A 26,429-nucleotide genomic window follows, 5' to 3' on the forward strand; every position below is an offset into this window, starting at 1 on the left:
CTTTTTTAAAAAAAATATCTCTATTTATTGCTGAAGGAGATATGAAAGGAAGAGAATTAAAGATACAGTTTAAATTAAAGATAAAGTTTAACTTTTGGTAATTAAGTTAAATTACTTTCTGATCACCACTTCTCTGGCTAGTGTCAAACTGTTTTTACTGTTACAAATAATTTCTTTTCCCCTAAAAAATCAGGGGGATGTCCTGTAAACTAAGTCCATTAGTTTGTGCCCTGCATTCTGGAATGAAAAGGAAGAGGTCTTGACCTACACATTTTCTCAAGTATTTGCAGATTGCTAGTATCCCCCTCCCCATTTTCTGAACGCTAAACATATCCAGCAATCTCTCTTCATAATCCTGAGTTTCCAATCCCCCAATTACTTTTGAACCTATTCTAATTACTCTTTTTATTACTGTATTATTTCTCATGATCTGGAAGTTTAATTTTGTTGATGCCTCCTCTCATTTCTATCTGCATGTTTTTGCTGCTGCATCACACTGTTGGCTCAAACTCATTTGCAGTCAATCACTATTCCAAAATCGTTGTCATGTCAAGCCAGATGTCAAGCTGGGCAGTTCTTGGGCACCTGCCTAATCTGAAAGCCATCTTTTCCAAGCACAGTTTTCACAGAACTCTCTTTAAGAAGATCTATTAGGAGAGATGGAAAGGGGGGGGGTTGTTTCACAAGAATTCCATCAATTACTTTTTAGAACCAATGTATCTCCTTGAATAGAGATGTTGGGATTCTCTACCAGCTTTCTGAATAAAATGGTAAGAAGTAGCTTTCTTTCTTGGTAATAGGAAAATGAATCTCTAGCACTGGTGAATGAAATCTCTAGTGCTAGCACTAATGATGTTACCTAATTTGGGGAATGAAACATCTGCAAGAAAATAACCAAGCTCAGAGAGCACCAAGGACCCCTCAAATGAATTTCTGTTCATCTAAGAACTAGTTCTTACCCCAAGTATCCCTGTATGTATTTGATTTCTTTTGTTATTTATTTATTTATTTAATTAATTTCTATACCGCCCTTCTCCCGAAGGACTCAGGGCGCTGAACAGGGCAATACATAAAAACAAGATACAAAAATTAAAAATTATTAAAAAGTAATTAAACAGTGCCCATAATAAATTAATACAGATTAACAGTTAAAATCCATTTATAAAATCCAACCCCATCCCATCAGGCCAGGCCAGCTTGTTCAAAGAGATGGGTTTTAAGATCGCGCCGGAAGGAGCGGAGATCGGGCGCCATCCGGAGCTCGACCGGAAGATGGTTCCAAAGATCCGGTGCACCCACAGAGAACGCCCTCCCCCTGGGGGCCACCAGTCGGCATTCTTTGACCGGTGGCACCCTGAGGAGGCCCTCTCTGTGGGAGCGTACTGGGCGGAGGGAAGTTGTGAGAGAAGTATGTGAGAGAAGAACTTTGCACATATTTCTCTTGCATTTCATTTTGTTATCCTGTTCTCTAACTTCTCAAGCTTGTATTGAATTTCATTTCTGACTTCTGACAGCAATATTTGCTGTCCAAATATTGTGTCCAAATGTGGATAAACTTTCCTGTCACCTTTCTCCAAGATGATAATTTAAGAATGAAGAAAAAAAGTATTATTCTAATTTCAAATAGAAGATTTCAATGAAAGTAGAATTGGATCCAAACTGGACTTCTTGCACTTAGTGTTTCTCTCTCTCTCTCTCTCACTCACACACATACACCTATCCCTCATGATAGCAAATTAATCTGTGCTTTGCTATGAACTGCTATAAGAAAAAAAGCTGCATGTTGCCTTTTACATGGAATTTAGTTAAATGGCTTTATGGGTACAACTGAGGCTTTATTCCAGATTCGATAATTTAGTCCAGCTGGCTTGGTCTATGTTATCTTCAGGACTATTGATATTTTTATTTTAAAAAGGCAAATATTTACAACCTGGGGTTTGCTTTTCATCAGCTGGCTTGTAGTTGCAGGCGGTGGGAGGATTTTCAACTGCTTTCTGTCCACTGTTCAGATTTATTGGCCTTCTGCATCTTGTGAGGTGGTCGGCCTGTGACCTTCATTCAGTGTGCATGCAGCACCAGGGACCTGAATTCCCCCAAGAAACACAAAGGATTGAGTGATAATGGGAAGCAGGAAAGAAAACCAAAGGGAATTTAGCACTCTGGGGATGGCAGGACGATCAGAATGGGAACCAAGAGTCAGTCTTTGCAATTGAAAGTAAAAAGTACTCAAGACCTTGCACTGAGCTTGATGAAACTAAATTGAACCCTGTAGCTACTTTGAGTGGATCCTGGTACTGAACTATTCAAAGAACTGCCAGGCAGGGTAGATGATGATGGAGAGAAATGAAAAGGCTGACTTCATCTTTTTCTTCCCTTGAAAACTGGACCATTGATTGTGAAGTATAAGAAAGCAGGCACATTTGTTATGCAAGATATTCTAGTGTGTAATGGTTGAATGTTTGCTCAGAACTGGGCATTACCCCAGGACAGATATGAATGTTGGCATTCTAATAGCAACAGATGAGTGTTGTATGCTGTTACAAGAAAGACAAATGAGTGCCAGGGCAAGATTTGTCTTTGTATGTTGCCTCAATTGTTCTCACAACATGACTTAGTTTGGAGGGGTGAGCTGCAACATCAGGATGGAGCACGTGCTTTGGATTCAGAGAATCCTAGTATAATCTCCAGCATCTCTTGTTTAAAGGATCAGGAATGAATAAAGAGCCAGTCTGGTGTAGTGGTTAAGGCACCAGGCTGGAAAGCAGGAGGCTCTGTGTTCTAGTCTGCCTTATGAGCAAAGCCAACTGGGTGTCCTTGGCCCAGTGCCTTTTGCTCAGCCCTAGAATGGAGGCAATGGCAAACCACTTCCAAATATCCTTGCCAAAATACTGCAGGGACTTGTCCAGACAGGTGCCAGGCCTGAATTCTGACATGAAAGTGGGAATGAATGAATGAAGAGATAGGAAAGACCTCTGCCTGGCATCTGAAAACGTTTGTGAGTCAAGAATAGACAAGACAGTCAGCTGGATGGTTGTACAGAAAACTAAAAAGAGTTTCTCTATACCTATTCTGATTTATCCAAAGACTTGGGATATGGTAAAATAAATAAAAGCCTCCTTCACACATATACATGCATACCTGCCATACTTACTTGGCTTAAAGTCTAGCTGGTCCAACTATATTTGAATTCCAGTAGAAATGAAGTTAGATGCTCACCATGCGTAGTACTACAGGCTTACTATGCAGTATTTACATTCAGCCAAAGAGCTTCAGTTACTAATATTTTCTAATTTGACTAGCCATAACTTACATACTCCAAAATGTGGCTTTCTTTGTTTTGGCTTGCAATGCTGTGTGAATACAAGCAATGTGATCTGCAAACTATTGTTTATGGTTCAGTAGTAGTAGTAAATTTCAGTAAAACCATTTTAGTAGTAGTATTACATACTACTGCTGTTTATCAAGTAGTGCATTGTATGACTCCAGATTGTTTTCATTTATTCAATAAATCAGAATTTAAGAAGACATAGGTTAGCATGAAGTGCGCCTTTTCTCCCTTGAGGAGTTATAATAATAAACAGGCAGAGGGAAGAGGGATATGTGTGTAAAATGTAATAAATAAATGCAAACCTTCATCTATGATTGTTGGATTCATTACATTTCTCTTTATAGTACCCGAGTTTTCCTTTAAGCAGAATAAGAAAAATGCAATTAGAGCTTGCAAATGCTGAATCTAATATAGCCTATTGATAAAATAAAGGCTGTTTAAATGTATCATTTGTCCTGGAGGAAGGTTATTGTTTCAGAAGATCTATTTAACCCGGCAGCCTTCTCCCCCTACATAAAGGCAGTGGAATCCTGAAAGTACGATAGATTCATGAATCAAAGCAAGCTCCAATTTTTGCAAAATGTTTCCGCAGGTCTATTTTTAATGACCATATCATGCCTACAGATATCACAGAGGAAGGGGAGAGCTATTTTTGAAGGGGATGTATTAATCTTAATACTTCCTGTTCTTTTTTTTCTTTTTTTAAAACTCAGTGTATGTCATTCAGAATAACAGAATTGGAAGGGATCTTGGAGGTTTTGAATGAATGAATGAACCTTTATTGTCAAAGTACAACCATGTATACATTGAGATTGGCTGAGCCTCCCTTCGTGCCCCCACCCCCCAACTCACAGTGACAACAAACCCTCCATCTTATTACACCATGTGAACTAATTGCACAACACACCGGCCTCGCAAGTCAATTCTGCATAAAGTTTATAAAAATTATTTCCTGTTCAAAAGCCTAACAGCCCATGGATAAAAGCTGTTTTTCAGCCTGTTGGTGCGGCTGGCTATACTCCTATATCTCCTACCCGATGGTAGGAGAGTAAAGAGATACCGTCCAGGGTGTGAGTCTAGTCCAACCCTCTGCTCAACCAGGAAACCCTGTACCATTTCAGACAAATGTTTGTCCAATCTCTTTTTTAAAAAAAAAAACTCCGGTGTTGGAATACCCACAGCTTCTGGAGGCAAGCTATTCCGCTGATTAATTGATATGTCAGGAAATTTTATATACAGTAGCTAGTGGTGGGATTCAAATAGGTGAACAGCCAGTTCTCTGTGTGGATGGCATTTCCGGAAGTCCATTCTGGGCAACAAAAAATTAGCTACCGGTTCTGCCGAAGTGGTGCGAACTGCCTGAATCCCACCACTGACAGTAGCTCAGAAAAGGGAGAGTTCAGAGCATCTGAAAAACTAAACTCTTTCCACCCCCCCCAAAAGTGGTGGCAATGGGGACAATATTGATGGGATTATGAGAAGGTAATATTGATGTCTGCCATATATACATATGTATAGATGATTCTATAAGCAATCATACTTTAGTGAAGTACTGCAAACCTGAATCTATGCATCGTACTAAAGTATAATATTGCTTGATCGATTGCTGCTTGCGGCCATGTGTGGGGTGTACTTGCCATTTGCCAACAATGGCTTTGGGCAGGCTGCGGGTCCACCCCGTGGAAGCAGTGGAACAGCCCCCTAAAGAGTCTGCATTGGGGATAAGGGAGGCTGAGGACTTTATGACATCATGCTGCTGACTTTCTGTTGGTTATGTCTGTGTGTAGTATGGTGTCATTGACCAGATCTCTGTACTCAGAAATGTAATGTTTAATATTACCCCCTCCAAAGCACATGATGGGAAATATCTGCATTAATTATAATCAAATATAACATGGAAATGAAATGGAATTTAATTCTGCTTGGTGTCAACCACTGTTTTCTGGAGTGTAGCTTTTAGTACATCATTCAAAAATGATATGTAGCCTTCGATCAAGGAGAAGTATACTCCAATTTATAGTGTTGCGTAGTGTGAGGATCCAGGCTGCTGTGATTTTTTTTTTAACCAACTATGGAGAAGAGAATAATGGCTCTGAATTGCCATGGATTCAATCTGACATGCTGAGTTTTTTTAAAAGAGTTCTTTTACCAATTTGCAAAGTGATAACAGAGAGTAGTACAGAGTCTGTGGCTTAATACAATATATCCATTTTAGAGCATGAAATGTTTGTTCAAATATTCCACAACAGTCAGAATTAGAAGCAAATCTTTTTGCCATTTGGAAAATGCAGCAATATGATAAATTGGAAAAATGTATGTGACAAAAAACAAAAGAACATGATCATATAATGATTCCTCAACTTAACTCTGTAATAGAATAAATGCTTTGCAGTTCTTTGCATTTTCCACCCAAAGAATATCTTTCTTCCTTTCTTTCTTTCTTTCTTTCTTTCTTTCTTTCTTTCTTTCTTTCTTTCTTTCTTTCTTTCTTTCTTTCTTTCTTTCTCTTTCTTTCTTCTTTCTCTTTCTTTCTTTCTTTCTTTCTTTCTCTTTCTTTCTTCTTTCTCTTTCTTTCTCTTTCTTTCTTTCTTTCTTTCTTTCTTTCTTTCTTTCTTTCTTTTTCATTCATTCAATTTACAGTATGCAGTATATGTAAAAATTCTGGGAAGATTCTTCCTGAAAGCTTGAAGAGGCACAAAGCAATAACTGGTCTAATGAACCAAGAATCCAACTGAATGTCATGAAGCTTGATATATTCGAATACCCTAATTCTGCAGAGTTCAATGTTTTCTCCATTTCCTGCTTAATCTTTTGACACATTTATTTTTATTTAATTTCTAGAGCCAGCATCCATTAACCACGAATCATGTCAGTGAAACTAACCTTTGCCTCCCCTGCTGATGGGGGAAGAATCAGCAGGAGCTGCTCCTTCGCTGGATTTAGCAGCACACAAAGCCGGATGTTGGCGTAAGCTTTACATTCAACAAACCCCTTTCTAACCTCTGTTTCTTTGGTTTAGATATTTTGTGTTGTATGAGCAGGACTGATTGCAATGAGTGTGTTTTACAAGATAAGTATGTAACGATGCATGGGACTAATATGTTGACATGAGAATTATGTGGGAACAGCATCAGTGGCTGAACATGAGCAAAAAGTAAATCTATATGCAAAGGAGGCTTGATTGATAGATGGATGCAGTTGTTGTTCATGGATTTTTGCCCTTCAGGTATGAGACTCAGACTGGTTTACAAGACTATTTTACATAGGTGAAATCCATTCCAAAAATTACACGAGGCATTTGCAATACTATAATAGTCCAATTACAATACTGCAACAGCCCAATTCCAGTTCTTAAATCCTGTATTGTGTTGAAAGAAAAATCTTCATCCGAGTCCAGTCCAAGCTGGGAATAATCAAAATGAAGACTGCTTTAGAAAGAACATTGTAGTTTATTGAAGAGGAGAGCCAGACAGAAAGATAGCTCTGAGAAAGCTGACCACATGTAGTACGGAGTGGTGGGTTTTTATACCTTCTTGAGGTTTTGTTTGGTTTTGTTCCTGTGGCATGAACTTTGACATGAGACTGAGTGTGCCTTTCTGATATTCTGATGGTGGTGGGTTAATCCTATTATGTCCCAAAGGTCAAATCCTGTTCCCTGGGGCTGGGGCTGATGTCTATATCCTGTGTTGGATTTTTTTGGTGTGAGGGGTTGTTGATTCTAGGGATCTTTGTCTTTCTAATCCCAGCTTCCTGGCTCCAGTCTTTCTGACAAGATTATTACATCTGCATTTCTGAGACCTGGTTTCTGTTTGGGGCAGAGACCTGGGGGAGGGAGGGTTGGTTACTGCCTTTGGGGAAATATAATATTCTGCCTTTTAATATTTCCAAAAATATTTCTTTCTTGGAGGGGCTGACTTCCCACAATTGTTTAGACAGTTTATAAAATAAACAGTGGTTTATATGTAATACACTGAGCATTAAACCATGATTTATAATTCCTAATGGCTGTGCTTATTTAACATACTGAATTAAAGTAAAGGAAAACCACACTTGGTTTAGCATCACTGACCTAGAACACAGTCCTGGGTAAATTAAAGTGCTTTAATCCAGACCTAAAATAAAGAAACCAACATATGATCTGGAAGAAGCAGCTACAATAAGGAAAGAAATACAGTTGAAAAGACTATCACTTGTGTATTAGTTCAGATGGATAAGGAAGGTCTCTAAAGGCATCTTTCAAATATGCACATGGGGGCATCTTAAGGGAAATTCAAAAAGGTAAAAATGGTGGCCACACCATGCAACATACATTAAAAAGGTATGGGGCTTTGATTGTGTGATCATGGTAGCCATTTTGACACTGCTTTGTGAATGTCTCTATTTCCTTCCTTCCTTCCTTCCTTCCTTCCTTCCTTCCTTCCTTCCTTCCTTCCTTCCTTCCTTCCTTCCTTCCAACCGCCCATCTCAAACACATGACTCTGGGTGGCTTACAACAGTTAAAAACAAAACAAATACAGTATAAAAACATATATAAATATTAAAAACACACACAAAACCATACAACATAAACAGCAAGCAAGGTATAAAAGCAACTAGCAACATTCAAAATAGTCCAAGTACAGTTTCCACTGCACACCATAATTGTACATGGATTTCCACTTTCATTATAAAACCTAGACAACATCAAAGACATTAGTTGCCTGCAAGACATTTAAGTGAGGTCTGGTTGATTTTACTCTGTAAGGGGGGGGGACCAAATAGGCAATTGAATAAACAGGCTAGAGGCCGACATACATAGTGGGAGTTCTGAGAACCAATGACGATGGGAAAGATGATGGGAAAGGAGTCAAACAGATGTTCCTCGGACTAAATCACCTCCAACCGGGTAAGAATGCTTGTAGGGGAAAAAAAAGTTTACTTTCCCCTGAAGGTTATTTAGTTACTTTCAGCTGTAAAGCATTAACAAAAACAACAATCAAGTCTTTATGCATTTTTAGAGGGGTGGACAGAAAACAAATATCCAAGTACTGTACGAGTAAACTAGGAAATCAGTTTGATTTGCATTAGAATTACCGTATGTGTTAATATGTCCAGAAAATAGATGTGATCATTATTTATCTTTTCAGCATAGATTTTCAGCTTGCACCTCTTACATGAGACAATCTGAATAATACCTAGAGGTTTATCAAAAGGTAGGTCTTTGCTCGCATCTAGGTGAGATGAGAGCAATTTTTATAACCTTAAATTAAGCCACTCTTGTTAAAGTCACCATCATTGACTGGAGGGCCAATTTAGTGTAGCGATTAAAGCTAGAAAATGGGAGATCATCAGTTCAAGTCCTGCCTTAAGCACAAAGCCAGCTGAGTGACCTTAGGCCAGTCACTTTCTCCAAGCCCTAGGAAGCAGGCAGTGACAAGGTTTTCTGAAATATTGCTAGGAAAACTGAGGAACTTGTCCAGACAATTGCTAGGAGTCAACTGAATTGAAGGCATACGCACGCGCGCACACACACACACACCCTACATACCCACTTGTAGATTAAGCCATAAAATCTGTGTTCACATATCCCACTAAGTTGTTTGTTCAATCAGCCTTGATTAAATCAATGTGTGAACTTAGTCATTATGTATATTTCATTTCTTTGTCCTGTTCAAAAAAAAATTGCAAAAGGAAACCTGCTTTTCTGGAAGTGAAACTTATTTTGAATAAGATTGGGCTACCAAACTTCCTTTCTGTAGCCTTAGTGCTTTCCAGCTGTGTCTGTTCTAGCAGGTATGCTTTGATTAACCAATAAGAACGACCTGGTTATAATAAGAGAACCAATTGAGCTCAAAGAGAGAGGAATGATCAACTTCTGAGCAGGCAATTATAGGGTTAAAAAGAAAGTTAGCCATTGTCACAAGTAACTAAGGGACAACTTTTCTAAGAAAATCTTAGATTGTCAATAACTATTATTTTTATCCAGGTAGGTGAAGAATATTCAGCTGTGTATTTCCCCCCCCCCTGTTTTATTCAGTAAGAACTAGGCTGTAGAGGAAGATAATTGGGATTTAAGTGGGTTTGTTTATTTTTTTTCCCCAAGTTGGATTTTCACATGGTTTTTGAATCAGTACAGCTTGTTCTGTGCTCTGTTTAAAGGGTAAAAAAGTAATTAGTTTATCAGAGAAGGCAAAAGCTTAAAGAGCCAAATCCTCTGTAAGGGTTGTATAAATCAAAAGGACGATGGCTAAGTATTTAAATAAACTTAAGCTGATACTGTCTTCCTTTAAAAAAAACAACTAAAAAAAGAGTGAAAGAGCTGCTCTTTTAAGTAAGAAGCTTATCTTTTTAAGCTTTTAAGCTTTTACATGGATTTAATATATTTCCAACTAGATATGGCCGTATTATATGTATTGTGATCTATTTGTTAGAGTTATCACCCATCTTTAAACCAGAAGCTTAGAGCAGCTTACATAGGACTCCTTCTTCCATATTATTACACAACAAAAAGCTAGTGAGGTAGGTTAGGCCAAAGTTACTCAGTTAGCTACCAGTGGCTGAAAAAAATCTAGATCCCTCCAGTGCCAGTCCAACTGAAACATATGAAGAATGGCTATGGGACTTGGGTTTGGCTAGCCTAAAGAAAAGAAGAAATAGGGGACACGTGATAGCAGTATTCCAGTATTTGAGGGGCTACCACAAAGAAGAGGGGGGTCACTTTATTCTCCAAAGCACCAGAGGGCAGGACAAGAAACAATGGTTGGAAACTGATCAAAGAGAGAAGCAACCTAGAATTAAGGAGAAACATCCTGACAGTGAGGACAATTAACCAGTGGAACAGCTTGCCTCCAGAAATTGTGAGCACTCCGTCACTGGAGATTTTTAAGAAGAGGCTAGACCAGGCGTAGGCAACCTCAGCTCTTTTATGACTCGTGGACTTCAATTCTGGGAGTTGAAGTCCATGAGTCATAAAAGAGCCGAGGTTGCCTACCCCTGGGCTAGACAGTCACTTGTCTAAGATGGTATAGGTTATCCTGTTTAAGCAGGGGGCTGGACTAGAAGACCTCGAAGGTCCCTTCCACTCTATTCTATTCTACATCAGTATTTTTCAACCTTGGCAGTTTAAAGAGACGTGGACTTCAACTCCCAGAATTCCCCAGCCAGCTGCGCTGGCTTCTACACCACAGAGCTCTCAACTAAGCTGCACAATAGGGCTTATATTCTCAAGAAAGCATATATAATAATGTTTTACCAGTTACCAATGTTGGCTTTTTACCAATACCCTGAATTAGATTGTTATTAGCCAGATTCTGTTTGTTGGTTTATTTATCTGATTTCTATAGCTACCCATCTCAACAAATGACATTGGGTGGTGTACATCATAAAACATAAAAACAATTTAAACAAGTGTAAATTAAATATATATGATACCAAGTAAAACTGCTACTATGGATGTTAATACAGCCAGGAAACAGGGCTTCTAATAACACACATTGTTGATGGCCAATAGTAATTCTTTGAGCAACTTTATGTTTGCTCATGGTGAATAGGAGATTCTGGACTATCAATTCATCTTAGTCTCTTAATCACTGTGTTATATTTGCGCCTTAGTGATAAAGCCTGAGAAAACAAGACTGCATGTATTTGTGAGGAAGTCTAAGTAACTACATGTCCAAGCAAATAGAAGTTAAATTGATCTCTTAATGATTTGGTCTTTATCTTGTTTAAGATGAGAAAACTAAAAAGAAAAGAGAATAAATTACATCAGCCGTTGAATTCATGGCTTTGTACAGAGTTAAGATTCCCAGTTAGTTTTAATTATATTCAATTAATAGTTCCAAAAAACATACATGAACATAAATCATTCGTATACTATTCAGTTACATATACAGTATGTTCATATACTATACAATTGATTGATTTACATTTAAGTCAGTTTGCCAAACTTTAGAAGAAGGATAACACGGGAAATTAAGCATATGAAGAAATATCAGCAGACCAGATTTTAAATAATCTTCCAGTTGGAACACTTGGTGTTATATAACTATCTGTTCAAAAAAAGGGAGATATAAGTTATTTAAGCATTGTATCATTGATAATATGAATGAAAATGTAATTTTAGAAAGGCTTAAAACTCTCTGCAGTGCTGTTTGGAAGATGAGAATGGTTGGCCATAACTGTTTTGTAAGGGTGCCCGTAGCACTTAGCAATAACACTTAGACTTACATACCACTTCACAGTGCTTTACATCCCTCTCTAAGCATTATATTGCCCCCAACAATCTGGGTCTTCCTTTTACCGACCTCGGAAAGATGGAAGGCTGAGTCAACCTTGAGCTGGTGAGACTCGAACTGCCAAACTGCTAGCAGCCAGGAGTCAGCAGAAGTAGCTTGCAGTGCTGCATTCTAACCACTGCACCATCAGGGCTCTTAATATGATCTCAAAATTCCAGATGTGACCAGTGACCTGAAAGGTTTGCTCCCATATTAAGGCAGTGCTCTGGTATGAAGCAAATTTAAAAAGTATAAAAAAATCAAACATTTTTTGCTTTCAAGAAACAATATTGACTATTCCCTTCAACAAGAATAAGAAATAGTACTTAGTGGGATTCGGAGCAAAATAAATATACTGATAATGATGTTCCATACATAGAATTGAAACTATTATTAACAAAGTATTTTCTAAAAAGATTTTAGAAAACAAGAAGAGTAAAATTACATACAGGGTGTCCTTGACTTATAACCATTCATTTAGTGATCATTTGAAGTTACAGTTGAAAAAAATGATTTATCACTGTTTTTCACTTATGACAGTTGCAGTATCGCCATGGTCATCTGATCAAAATATGATCAACTGATATGCATTTATGACATTTGTATCCCTCCCAGTCAGCTTCCACCAAACAAAGTCAATGAGGGAAGTCAAATTAATTTAACAACTGCCTAATTCATTTAACTGTGGCAAAAAGGTCATAAAATGGGACAAAACTCACTTAACAACTGTCTTGCTTAACGGTTGTTTTGGGCTCAATTGTGTTCATAAGTCGAGGACTATCTGCATCTGAAACATTCAGGATAATGCAATAACATTTAATAGCTCCTTGAAGTTTACTAGTAATATTCTTGGAAACAAGCAATAGACACAGATTAGCGTTATGCATAGCACATTGCCTATAGCAGCAGGAAGCAGCTTGTGTAGTAGAATATTCACAGTCTACATATAACTGCTTTTATCTTTCCCAGTTCTTACCTGTTTATTAGAGCTGCCTGATACAGTGTGCTGATAGACGTGAAGTACTGCATTTGAGACTTTTAAAAATAATGCCATTATAGAGAAATATTTTCATTTGCCAAGTAAAATGTTAGTTTAAACATCTATCTGTTCAGTAAAACCTAAAAAAGAAATCCTAGTAGCTTTGCAATAAATTGGCTTTTTATTTCCACAGATACTAATTTATCACTGCAAGTTTGGGCAATGTGTTTTTTATTGTTTTCTGGGGGATAACATGTGTCTTGCCACTGCTTTCCTCCAGCATGTTCTGAACTTCTTCGTCTTCCAATTTTAGTCCACAGCTGTGTTATTTTTTGGCAATCTTTGGTCCAAGGATTCATCAGGTGTGAACTTGCTTAACTGTTCAGAGATTTGTCATGGTCAGCTACAGTAGTTGTGCACCTGCAGTGATTTTAGCTTGTCTATTGAGACATAGGGGGCACAATGGCTCAGTGGTTAAAGATGCTGAGTTTGTTAGCTGGAAAACTGACAGCCCGGGTTTGAGACCTGAGCACTGCACAATGGGGTGAGCTCCCATTACTTGCTCCAGCTTCCGCCCACCTAGATGTTTGAAAGCATGCAAATGTGAGTAGATAAATAGATACCACTTCAATGGGAAGGTAACAGCACATTGGGGTATAGTTGTGCTGGCCACATGACTACAGAAATGTCTTTGGACGATGCTGGCTTCCTCAGGTAAGAAATGGAAATGAACACCGTGCCCTAGAGTTGGACATAACTGGACAGGAAACATTTACCTATTACTTAGACATAAATGCTAGTACATCTCCACTGACTTCTTATCTCTCATCACAGAATAGGTATGAGAAGAGTTTGGATGATATGCCTATGGAGATTCTCAATCATCCAGGTTATTGTTGTCCCAAAGGTCCTTTTCTAAAAGGCAACTGGACTTACTTTTTTTCTTTGAAAATGTTTTGCTTTTCATCCCAGAAGCTTCTTCAGTTCTGTTTGGATGATAACATTTACATCTCTGTCTGGAATACAGTACACACCAATAAATACATGAGTAAGCTCCGCTGAATATGGGAAGACTCAAGTTGTGAGTCTGTGGGGAAGTCAGCAAGGTCAAAATGGTGTCTGTGATCATGTGATCAAGGCACCACTCCTATTTTGCATGGATCACTCGTCCAAACTTTAGACAGACAGGGCTTTGCTCACAGTTATGGCCACTGTGTTTCTCCTTATAAAGGAAACAAAGGTTGGTGAGTTGTCTCTCATGTGATCCTTTCACTTTTGTTTTTACAGAAAATCTCTCAGCAAAGGATCCACAAGATCCAAAATGTCAGTAAAATCTGCCAAGATTTATTCCTCTCTACAGAAAGGGGCCTTCCTCTGCGATCCCAAACCGCAACAAGTAAAGAAGGTGTTTAAAGCATTGAAGAAAGGGCTTAAGTAAGAACCATTTCCAAAACCAATCATATGTATTTGGGGGAATTTGCTATGTTTTTGTTGTGGTTTAGCCTTATTTAATTTCACCAAAAGGAGCTGAGAATAAGTAAATGAATTTCAACAGTGGGGTCATCTCTGATGTTATGCAGTATAGACATAACTTGATTCCCGGAAAATTAAAACATCCAAAAAGAGGTGGACTTTAAAATTAAAACAAAAAGAGGAGGATGTTTTAGTTCAGGGGTCCCCAACCCTTTTCAGAACTGGGCTGCAGAAGCGGCATGTGAGTGTGCGGAGGCAGCTCCACTTGTGCATGCAGTGGGCAGGCGATCGCATGCACACAACCACATTTGTACAAGCGGGCTTGTGTGCCTGCTGCTTGAGCAAATGGAGCTGTGTGTGTACACTTGCCCACCACATGTGCAGAACTATCTCCTCTCCCACCACCCCTGCTGGTCTGCCAAGCCGGAAAAGTTGGAGACTGCTGCTTTTGTTGTTCTATGTCAACAAAAAAACCAAGCTATCTGTACTGATTGGCCAGTTTATTTGCCAATAATCAGGTGCACTTTTGTGGCATCTGCTATGTGTGGTAGTGTCGTGCTGTTTGCTTTACCTCACAGCAGAATTACATTGCAGAGATGCAAAGATGGGCTTGAGCAGTGATATCACAGAGGAGCAAAGTATACCATTCTTTATAAGGTCCTTCTTGATATGGACTCCCTGATGAGATTGTCCAGACAATAGATTTTAATTCAGTGTGTATGTTTGTGCATCTAACAACAAATGTCAAATCTGACTCAGCTTACTGATCCATCTTATTTGTCTCTTGAGAAACCTATATGTGGGTCAAGAAGCTACAGTGAGAACTGGACACGGAACCACTGATTGGTTCAAAATTGGGAAAGGAGTCCGGCAAGGCTATATACTGTCACCCTACCTGTTTAACTTATATGCAGAGCACATCATGAGAAAGACAGGGCTAGATGAATCAAAAGTTGGAATTAAAATTGCTGGGAGAAATACCAACAACCTAAGATATGCAGATGATACCACTCTAATGGCAGAAAACAAAGGGGAACTAAAGAGCCTCTTGTTACGAGTGAAGAGGGAGAGTGCAAAAGTTGGGTTGAAACTAAACATTAAGAAAACCAAGATCATGGCATCCAGCCCTCTCAATTCCTAGCAAATAGATGAGGAAGAAATGGAGGTAGTGACAGATTTTATTTTCCTGGGCTCCAAGATCACCACAGACAGGGACTGCAGCCAAGAAATTGAAAGACGCTTGCTCCTAGGGAGGAAAGCAATGGCAAATCTAGACAGCACACTAAAAAGCAGAGACATCACCCTGCCAACAAAAGTGCGTATGGTCAAGACTATGGTCTTCCCAGTTGCAATGTATGGCTGTAAAAGTTGGACCATAAGAAAGGCTGAGCGCCAAAGAATTGAAGCCTTTGAACTATGGTGCTGGAGAAGACTCCTGTGAGTCCCTTGGACTGCAAGGCAATCAAACTGGTCAGTCCTAGAGGAGATCAATGCTGACTACTCTTTAGAAGGCCAGATCATGAAGCTGAAGCTCAAATACTTTGCCCACCTAATGAGAAGGAAGGACTCACTGGAGAAGAGCCTAATGCTGGGAAAGGTGGAGGGCAAGAGAAGAAGGGGACAACAGAGAATGGATGGAGTCACTGGAGCAGTAGGTGTGAGCCTAAATGGACTCCAGAAGATGGTAGAGGACAGGAAGGCCTGGAGGAACGTTGTCCATGGGGTTGTGATGGGTCGGACATGACATCGCAACTAACAACAACACTGACCCATGGATGTTACACTAAATAACATAGTATAATTTGCTATATTGCAGTGATTTATTTAGATTCAGACTTGTAGCTTCCCATTTATGATTTTCCTGTTTTTTTGGAGGGGGGAGACAGGGAGGAATTGTCCTGGTCCCATGCTAATTAGGGACACTGATCTTAATGTCATGGAAGGCTGAGCTTCACTTGCTATCTTATACATCTACCAGAGTGTTGAAGACACTTGGTTGCAGAACCTCCATTTTGTAGGCAGTTCTGAATTTCAGCTCTGTCCCCAGAGACTGGAAGGAAAATTAACCAATGATCAACCTTTTCTGGTTTGGGTAATATGCTGCACCATGGTTAAGCTAAGTAAATTAAAAGCAAACCATGGTTACTAATCATAATCAAATAATAATTTACAAATAAATCTACTATAATCATAGTTCAGCCTATAAGATCAGTAAATCTAATGGGTTAGCAGTTGTGGAGAACTCCTATTTCATATAGATTATCATTGGTTGATTAGGTGCCATCAGGTTGTTGTCAACTTTTAGTGACCACATAGATTTTCTCCATGACATTATGTCTCTAACCTGAACTTTTGGGTCTTCCAATTGTCATATAATTGAGTCTATTCATCTTGCTGCTAGTCATCTTCTTCTTTATTTGGCTTTTACTTTTCCAAAGAGCTGAATCTTCACATAATATGTCTGACATAGGATAATTTAAGTCTGGTCATTTGTGCCTTAAGAGATCCATTGGTTTTAATTTCTTAGGTGTCCTCAGTATTCTCAGGAATCTTCACTAAACCAAAGTTCAAAAGTGTCAATACTCTTTATTTTGCTTTTTAAAGAAAGGCACGGAATAGCTTTTTTTAAGAAAGGAATTTTAATAAACATCTGTCAGTATCACAATATCTTTATATCAAACCAGGGTGTAACCACACTTGGAACACTGCATTTAATTCTACATAGAATACAAACACATGTCTTCTTTTCCTACTGTATATCAAATAAATATCAAGCTGTCTTTCAGACCTAAATAAATCATTAATAGAATGTTAACACATTTTGGATAAGTATTCTTTAATGCAGGTAGCTACTTCTTTTATATTAGCTGGCACATTTATGGCAAGGAAATTTTTCGACTCAATAAAATTTAAGGCTGCATTTTGTACAACTATGTGCAGAAATATTTAAATTAGACTTAGAGATCACTCTAGAGTCTTGGCAAAAGATCAAATGGCTGAATTTTAGAGGAACAATGGGCCTCAGGTGGATGGGTGGGACTGTATTTGCCGTGGTTAGGGGAAAATCCCCCAAATAAGTTGGAAGAAGCATACACTGCTTAATACAAACACAATGCACTGCTCAGATTTTGCATCTAGTATAATGCTGACTGCAACATTTTTAAACACAAGAAGAGAAAATTAAGTTACTTGCGTCTGGTCTAAATTAACCCACAAATGTATAGGGATGAAAGCCAATGAGGTTTATCCTTGTGGGCTGCTGCAGTTTGTTTCTTCAACTATTGTACTGATGTACAAATGGGTCTATGTATGTATTTCCAGTGGCAGTTAAAATGCCTCTGGACCAACACAGAGTTAAGGGACAAACATAAACAGGATAAGGCTCTACTGCAAAGCAGTAAATAAACAAATTGTTATCTCCTACACACATCTGAAAACCTAACTACTCTCAAGCTAAGATCCCATTGTATTTAATGGAAATGTGGTGAGAGACTAGTAAATGTCTTTTTTCCCCTGACCTCTGAAATGGATCTGGTCTATATCTATCTTTTCCCTTTAGTGAATATCTGGAAATGCATCAAACAGAGCTGGATTATCTATCAGAGTGCCACCGAGACAGAAGAAGAAATTCCAGGCTGGTAAGAAGCTTCTTTTTCTTGAATTTAATATTAAGGTGAAACTCAATGGGGTCACACATAGGTTGAGGAGCCACAACTGGTTTAATCATGGCTTATTGTCTAAACCAGACATCCAGGTTTTAACATTATGTTAAATCACTAAGTATTATGGGCATAATCAAGAAAGGATCATTTAAAAAGTTTATTGAGTTTGGCAGAAAAGTTTGTTACAGTGAAATCATTAAAGGTAAAGGTTCCCCCGCACACGTGTGCTAGTCGTTTCCGACTCTAGGGGCCGGTGCTCATCTCCGTTTCAAAGCCGAAGAGCCAGCGCTTATCCGAGGACATCTCCGTGGTCATGTGGCCGGCATGACTAGACGCCAAAGGCGCACGAAATGCTGTTACCTTCCCACCGTAGTGGTCCCTATTTTTCTACTTGCATTTTTACGTGCTTTCGAACTGCTAGGTTGGCAGAAGCTGGGACGAGTAACAGGTGTTCACTCTGTTACGCGGCACTCGGGATTCGACCCGCCAAACTGCCAACCTTCTGATCGACACGCTCAGCGTCCTAACCCACTGAGCCACCGCATCCCTTGTGAAATCATTAGGGCATCATTATTCCCTTTTAATTAAATGCACGTTATGCCATTTTGGCTCCTTGAACTTCAGTTTGCCCAATGGGACTATTGATTTCCCAGTGGGCTGTTTTGAAGAGGAGAGGAGGGTCTGGATAGAATGTCCATTGGCCCTCTTCTCATTGCATTTAATGTTACTATAATTTTTCTTTTCTCCATTGAAATCAATGTTGGATGGGGTTCTTTCCCATGTCTGCCTCTGGAAAAAAATGCTTCCCTCAAAATATTTTCATAACAAAAAGATAGTTAGACCTTTAATTTCTCCTTTTTGCAGTTTTCTTTTAATGAAACCCTGAGACACAATAATCTGTAAACTGGTGTGAAATGCACATACTTGGGCGCAGGAGGTTCATGAGTTCATGTATACAAATAAGAGGAAATAAATGAGACTCTTGGTTCTTTTGCACACAAAGTCTGTTTCTGCTTATTCAATGCCTTCTTCATTTCAGCAGGACAATTTAAGGTTGGAAGAGAGTTGTTTTATTGTTGCTGTTAAGATATTGAAAGAAGAAAATCCTTTCCAATGTATTGCAAATCACCCCAAAACTCATGGCAGAGTCCAAATACTTTTTCCGTTCATCCCTGTTGCAGTTTTACCTTTTGAATAGTAAAGAGTAATGGAGTTTAATTCTTTTAACTAGGTTTTTCAGATCAGATCCTCATTAGGTTGGCTTCTGAGAGTTGATGGGTAATATATCACAAAGTTAAACTATCAAAAGTAGATCTTTGGCTACCAAAACAGAAGGTTCCCAACTGCTCTCCTGTGAATGAATCACCTTTGATTATAGGGCAAACTCGTATCAATGAAGTCAACTGTTTAGTCTTAAAGCACAAGTCAAAATGTGTTGCTATGCAGCTGAGTCACATATATAAATAACTTGTTAAATTACAATGCATTCTTTATGAATGTGTTTTCTGCTCCTTGCAAAGGAACTGAGCTCAGGCAGATCGGTTGTGATATTGGCACTCTCTTGCTTGAACCTTATGGAACCTGGACTCCTTCTTGCATAGATGATTCATCCAGCAGTGAATAGTGATTGTCCTCATGAAACAAACAGTATCACCACTTATAGAAGTACAAGGGCTATGAAACAATTGAGGTGCAAATAACTGTAGTTTGCCAATACATTGAGTATGTATTTCTGGCTTTTAAAAAAAATTCTTGTTACTCACCCTGTCCCTAGCCTTAACAGTAGTCCTTGACTTACGACCACAATTAAGCCCAAAATTTCTGTTGTGAGACATTTGTTAAGTGAATTTTGCCCCAATTTACAACCATTCTGGCTACAGTTCTTAAGTGAAATACTGGAGTTGTTAAGTTAGTAACATGGTTGTTAAGTGGATCTGGCTTCCCCATTGACTTTGCTTGTCACAAAAGGGAATCAATGACCCCTGGACACTGAAACCATCATAAATATAAACCAGTTGCCAAATATCCAAATTTTGATCATGTGACCATGGGGATACTGCAACTGTCATGTATGAAAAATGGTCATAAGTCACTTTTTTTCAGTGCCATTGTAACTATGAACGGTCTCTAAATGAACAGTTGTAAGTTGAGGACTACCTGTACTGAATATGTAAAAGCAAGCAACATAAACAAATGGCATATAACCAAATAATAATATTTGAGTCATTACTGTTTATTTTTAGATTAAGAACAGCAATGTGTGATTCTCTCTTTCATAGAAAGAGCTTGAATAGTTTGTCTGCATTTGATCTGTGCATTAAATTGCTGCATTTTTTTTCAGGGTTTCTACTATGATTTGGACAAGGTAAGAAATTGTCTTGGCAATGGCTGTAATGTAATTCTAACATACTTAAAGACACTGATCTTTCTCCCCCTTAACTAATTTTTATTACCTGTATTTCTTGACTGTTTTTCTTCTTGTAAGATGGTTGGTTTCTTGAGATATACCATGTTTTCTTTTCAGGAATCACGTCCTATGTATCTAGAATATATTAGTCAGGTTTCCATGTGTTAATTTAATATGCTTGATTCATTCAATGTGAGAAAACATCTGTTAAAAATGGAACTTTAGTGTTAAAAGATGGAAGGAAGCAATTGGGACTGAATACAGTGAAGTCATCTTCAAATATCTTTATTATGGTCTTTGATGAGCTTTAAGCCTCATTTTAGAAATACTGGAATGCTGACCCAAATTTATCTGTGTGGCAATAGCTTTTCTCTATAATCAGTAAATTGATTTTTTAGGATTCTAGGCTACACAATAATATAATATTTAATAATAATATTTTAAAAAACCTGAGTTTTAGATATTACATGAAATCCAAAGGTTTATTTATTAGACTTTTTTTATCCCACCTTTATTGCTTTATAAATAACTCAAGCCAGTGAACATACTTAGCACTCCTTCCTCCTCTTCTTTTCCCCACAACAACAACCCTGTGAGCTGGATTGGGCTGAGAGAGAGTGACTGACTGAAAGTCAACTAGCCAGCTTTCATGCTTATAGTGGCACTAGAACTCACAGTCTTCCAGTTTCTAGGCAGCACCTTAGCCATGATACCAAACTTCCTTCTCAAGACTCTTCTTCCAGTTGTGTGTGGTGACATCCCACTCCCCCCAGCCAGGGCTGGATTTTATTCATTACTTAGGGAAGAGACCACCAGAACCACCCAGGACTGGCAAGTAAAAATAATACACTCCAGATGAAAGTAGTGACAAATCACTTCTGTATTGAAACACACGCACACACACACACACACACACACACACACACACACACACCAAAACAAAACCCTGCACATGTCCATGTAGACCCAAAGATTCTAGCATGACTTTAAGGATTATTTTACCCCATCAAGGTTCCAGTGTTATTGACTCTTATTGCCACTGATTCACAAAACTTTGAAGCTTTTGTGACTACTGGTTATCTCTAGGACACTTGTATGGCTGTGAGTATCCCAGGGACATTTTTTTTAGTCCTTTAGATGCTTTTTGGTCACTGCCTCCTAAGTCAAGTATAGCTTTTCCCCCCTCTGTTGCTTATATCCATTGATTTAAAGGTCCTGTAAATAAGAACACTTATTTACGTATTTTCCAAATATGCATGCTACCAGGTCTTCATGACTCATGTGCTCTTCCCAGGTATTTAAATACTGTAAAAGCATCTATAGAATTCATTGATTGATTATGTGTCATCAAGGTGGTCTTGGCCTCTTGAAATCACATAGGTAGATTTTCTCCATAATGATACGTCCCTAACCTGATCCTTCAAGATCTAGAGAGAATTCTAGACCATAATAGACCATTAGAATGAAATAACAACTTCTGGGAAATGCAATGTGATGGAAAGCCCTAATTCCTTTCTTTTTTAATCTTAGTTGGTATATGCCACTGATAGTGATAACAAATGTAAGCAGGTATATCAATGCTCTCTGATAAGGGAACATCCTACATTGCCTAAACAAAGGTTTCTGCATCATGGAACTACATTCTATAATAAAAATCAATGTAATATCTAAATTGTATAAATAACCTCTGGCTCATCTTTTTCTATTCCTTCAAAGCAAATCCGCTCTGTTGAAAGATATATTAGAAAACTGGAATTTCAAATAAGCAAGGTAAGAGTTTGGTTTCTCTGATTGCAGGTTTACTGCTGTGTTGTAAGCAAATCTCAGCAGAGAGTGTTTTTCCCCCACCCTAGATTGATTGTGGGGAAATTGTATTAGGTGCTTTCCGAAAACTTTAATAATTTTCCTTGTATAAGGAGAGGCCTTTTCTTCTCACTGTCTACATTCAGACTGATTATTGAATAGAGCCCATGTTTAGCCTGTAAAACCAGTTTTCTGCCATGCCTGCTAAATTTCTTGAATAAGGAAAAAGAAGAAAAACAAATACAACTCATTGTGTTTTATGACTGTAAAAGGTGAGACCACATGCCCATCACTTTCATGCTTGAAGGGATCAACAATAATATAAGGCTAGCTCTATATTTATGAGAAATGATCTCATTCAAGGAATGACACTTTTCCTATCATGCTTAATTCAGAAGGCTTTTGTCACATTTCACAATTCATTTAGATCAGAAATATTTTTATAGAAATCTGGATTTATGTATATACTACTGAAATTCTCATGTCTGTAGCCTTTAAGTGGGAAAAACTGTGTACCATAGTGCAACCATTTTTAAACTAAGGTACCTTAAATGGGCTCACTTACAGAATGTTTGCAAACTCGGGGACCCATTCAGTGCTGTGGAATTGAAATTTAGCAAATCTGTGGCTATCTCAGTGCTCCTGTGGTGCTGCATCACTTTGGTGCTATGCCACCCAGAGGTATAGTGGATCAGTCCTTCCTTAGACCTCTGGAAGCTAGATAAACGGACCCCTTCTTTAGTTCAGAGGTCCAAAACCCCCAGTCCATGGACCGGCACCGGGTCTGCGGCATGCCAGCAACTGGTCTACACAAACAAGCAAAATCCCATCCACGGGATGCAGGCAGCATCAGAAATCCTTCCAGTCCGGGGAAAAATCTTTCTCCATGGAACCGGTCCCTGGTGCTGAAAAGGTTGGGGACCACTGTTCTAGTTGTTGGAGATCAGTTAGGCCAGTCCCATCCTAATCCTCTGGAGGCTGGTCCTACCATTGGCTGCTGGAGGGCAGTCAGCTGCAGTAAAAGCCAGCAAGAAGTTGGAAGTTGGTCCTGGTTCCACTATCATTTTGCCCTTGGTCATTCTGCTTGTTTGTTTAGCTAGATAGGGAAATATCTGTGAAAACAGTGGCACAACAGGTCACTAGTCCAAGTGTTTCTATTATTTAAATCCTGTGATTGTAATGCTACATAAACAATTGTAAATAAAATTACCATAATTATTACTGAAAAGCAAACAAATGTCTAGGATTTTCCTCACGTGATAGTGATAATGGTCCTCCAGGGATCAAGTAGAAGGAACCCACTTGAAATGGCTGGTTGGCTGATAGACGTCCATATGTGGGTCTCAAGGCTGAGTCTTACTACCATTAGGATCTGATTGAATCGTCATAGATAGTTGAAAAACTTAAACATTTTCCACAATTTAGGGTATGTATGTGGAACAACTTTTGGAAATGTGATAGCTTTCCACATAATAGTAACATATGATATGACATATATTTGCTACAGATGCACACGCCCATATATTTTTCTGCTCTTTTCTTAAAAAGATAGAAGAATTATATGAAGCATACAGCATCCAGTGTAGACTGCGAGATGGTGCTTCAAATATGAAACACGCTTTTTCCTTGTCTCCTTCCACTAAAGCATCAAGAGAGAGCCTGGTTGAACTCTACAAAAATCTCCAGGAATGTACAGAGGTACAGCTAGTTTTACATTTCTTGATTCTACTTAAGGTTAGATATCAAAAGTCATTATGAAATCTGGTTTTGAGAAATAAGTCTTATATCTACATTCTATTTTTCTAATGAGACTGGTTTGAACTTCATGCCGATCACATTGGTTTGATTCCAGAGAGTTTCCATTGAGGTAAGTAACTGAGTTGGGCTGCTTCCCAATGGACTTGGTGCTAATAGTCGTGGAGAAGTGAAAGGAAAATTTGTAGAGGAAGCATGTTATTAATGAAAGATGAAATATACAGGTAGTCCTCGAATTACAACATTTAGTGACCATTCGAAGTTACGACGACACTGGGAAAAGTGACTTGCGACAGTTTTTCACCCTTACGACCATTGCAGCATCCCCGTGGTCAGGTGATCAAAATTCAGATGCTTGGCAAGTGACTCATATTTATGACATTTGCAGTGTCCCGGGATCATGTCATCAGCTTTTGTGATCGTCTGATAAGCAAAGTCAAGGGGGAAGCCAGATTCACTTAACAACCATGCTACTAACTTAACAACTGCAGTGATTCATTTAATTTTATTGCAGTGGCAATAAAAATGAATAAAATGAAGCAAAACTCACTTAACAAATGTCTTCCTTAGCAACAGAAATTTTGGGCTCAATTGTGATTGTAAGTTGAAGACTACCCTGTGCTAGATTCCTTGAGCTTCTCTGAACGAGGCAGGAGCAATTATCCAACAAAGTCTTATTTGGAAGTAACCTGTGGATTTCTACCAATCTAACCATTATATTTACCTTTACCCCCAAATCTTGGGCACTGTATTTTCATGAGGTTGCTGAGAAATGTGTTAAAGTACTTTTCCACTTGCAGAATCTTCGTATGAACATTTAATCATGTCTTAATCCTTGTTACTCTTTACAATGCATGGGAAAGATAAAGCAGATAAAGCATTTTTGAAGCTTTTTAAAGTCCTGCCAACGAACAAACACTTTCCAGGACATTTTTTTTTAAAAAAAAAACAACAACTGTTTTACACAAGTGATAAGGAGATGTGTTAAATCAGCGTTTCCCAACCTTAGGAACTTGAAGATGCGTGGACTTCAACTCCCAGAATTCCCCAGCCAGTTGAAGTCCACGCATCTTCAAGTTCCTAAGGTTGGGAAACGCTGTGTTAAATGATAATGAAATGGGTTACTATACTTCCATGAAAGGGCATTTCTCTATTTTTGGTTGTAGATCAGCCAGCTGTTCTCTTTTGTAATCTCACAAAGTTAGAGAGCTAAATCAAATAGCCAATAATCATGTTGAGAGATTATAAAGATTGGGTGCTTTCAATGCCCAAGTACGCTCAGTCTCATTGTTCTGTATTTATCTTTCAGGATATGTGTTTGATTGAGGGGACCCTTGAAGTACATCTGGGGGAGTTTCACTTGAAAATGAAAGGTGAGCTGAATTGTTGAAATGCTTGGAAGGAGCTGATATATGACATTAGTTATGAACAATAAATCATAGCTTCAGAAAGATACCATCTTTGCCCCAACATAAGAAAAGGCATTGCTCAAAACACGGTGCTTCCTAGTTATACTTTTATTATGGAATTGCCTTGGTTTCTTCATGTGTAGCTCAGGCTTGAAAGGAGGGGTCCTTGGTGCTCATTAAGCTTGTTTATTTTCTTGCAGATGTTTCATTACCCAAACTAGGTAACACCATCAGTGCAGGGAACAAAAAGACCAAAATATCTCCCCATCAGCAATCAGCATCCAGATGAGTATAGATTAACTCCAGAATTAGCAATTCTTGAAAATTTGCATTCCGTTCACCTAAAAATGAAATTCAAACACTTTTTAAAATTTTGGGTTAGCACCTTTTGCAATTTGCCACACAATTCTCCCCTGCTTTCCACCACTGCATATTGTATATACAGTGTAGTAAATATATAGTAGGTACATACATTTGAAAACAATATTTTCTTGATAGCCATCAATTCTAATATTGTCTCAGTTATTAATTTGTGCCCAAGCACATACTTAAGAAGTAGCCAGTGACTGGCAACAATAATTAACTTATCTCTTAAATATACAATTTAGTATGCTTCACAGTTCAACTTTTCTGTGGTCAATAAAGCTCACATCTCGGGTTCCAGTTTCATTGTAAAAAGAGGAATTCATTTTCAATATTGGCACCAATGGTAACCAGCGTTCCCTTTAGCTTTGTTTTGGCCAGATCTACTTGTAAAAGCTCAACATTCTTCAGTAACTAAAGAAATGCCTTCTGACCTTGAGATGTTGTTAACCGGCATTTAGATTTCTGTATATTTTTTAGCCACGTTGATACATTTTTCTTGGCAACTTTGTAGAACTGGTTTGGCGTTGCCTTCTTTTGAACTCTACAGAGATTCTTCTTCTGGATAGATTGACTTCCTGATATCGGTAGAGCTTTAGCTGCCCTTACTTCTATTATAGATTACCCTTCAATCCATTCCTCTCTTTCAACCTTTCCAGCTGAAAGAGAGCTGGGGGTGATCCTATCCTATCCTATCCTATCCTATCCTATCCTATCCTATCCTATCCTATCCTATCCTATCCTATCCTATCCTATCCTATCCTATCCTATCCTATCGCTTGTGCTCTTGTTGGCATCTTGGGCAGACTCACTGAAAGCATAAGGCATCTTTTCACATCAAAATGTTAATTATACAAATGATGCTCACTTGGCCTTCACTTCATGACCTAAGACAGATTTGCCAAAATGATGTGCTTGATCATGCATTTTGGTATTTTGTATGAGAATGAAGTTGGCATGGGCTATGTATGATCAGGAGGATTTATTTACTGGAGAGA

At 38.5% G+C, this 26,429-nt stretch overlaps 1 protein-coding gene across 1 annotated transcript in view; it reads left to right on the top strand.

The window, feature by feature from the left end:
- RIPOR3 (RIPOR family member 3) overlaps positions 1-26,429 on the top strand; it is a 114,987-nt gene that overhangs the window by 45,567 nt on the left and 42,991 nt on the right. Inside the window, exons 3-9 of the mRNA XM_083357458.1 lie at positions 6,170-6,295; positions 13,847-13,993; positions 17,592-17,670; positions 20,036-20,059; positions 21,818-21,871; positions 23,453-23,602; positions 24,969-25,032. Of these exons, the coding sequence (XP_083213584.1) occupies positions 6,195-6,295; positions 13,847-13,993; positions 17,592-17,670; positions 20,036-20,059; positions 21,818-21,871; positions 23,453-23,602; positions 24,969-25,032 (619 nt within the window). The 5' untranslated portion in view covers positions 6,170-6,194. The remainder of the gene's footprint in view (positions 1-6,169; positions 6,296-13,846; positions 13,994-17,591; positions 17,671-20,035; positions 20,060-21,817; positions 21,872-23,452; positions 23,603-24,968; positions 25,033-26,429) is intronic.

The sequence above is a fragment of the Vipera ursinii genome (assembly GCF_947247035.1).
Source record: "Vipera ursinii genome assembly, chromosome: 3".
Lineage (NCBI taxonomy): Eukaryota > Metazoa > Chordata > Lepidosauria > Squamata > Viperidae > Vipera > Vipera ursinii.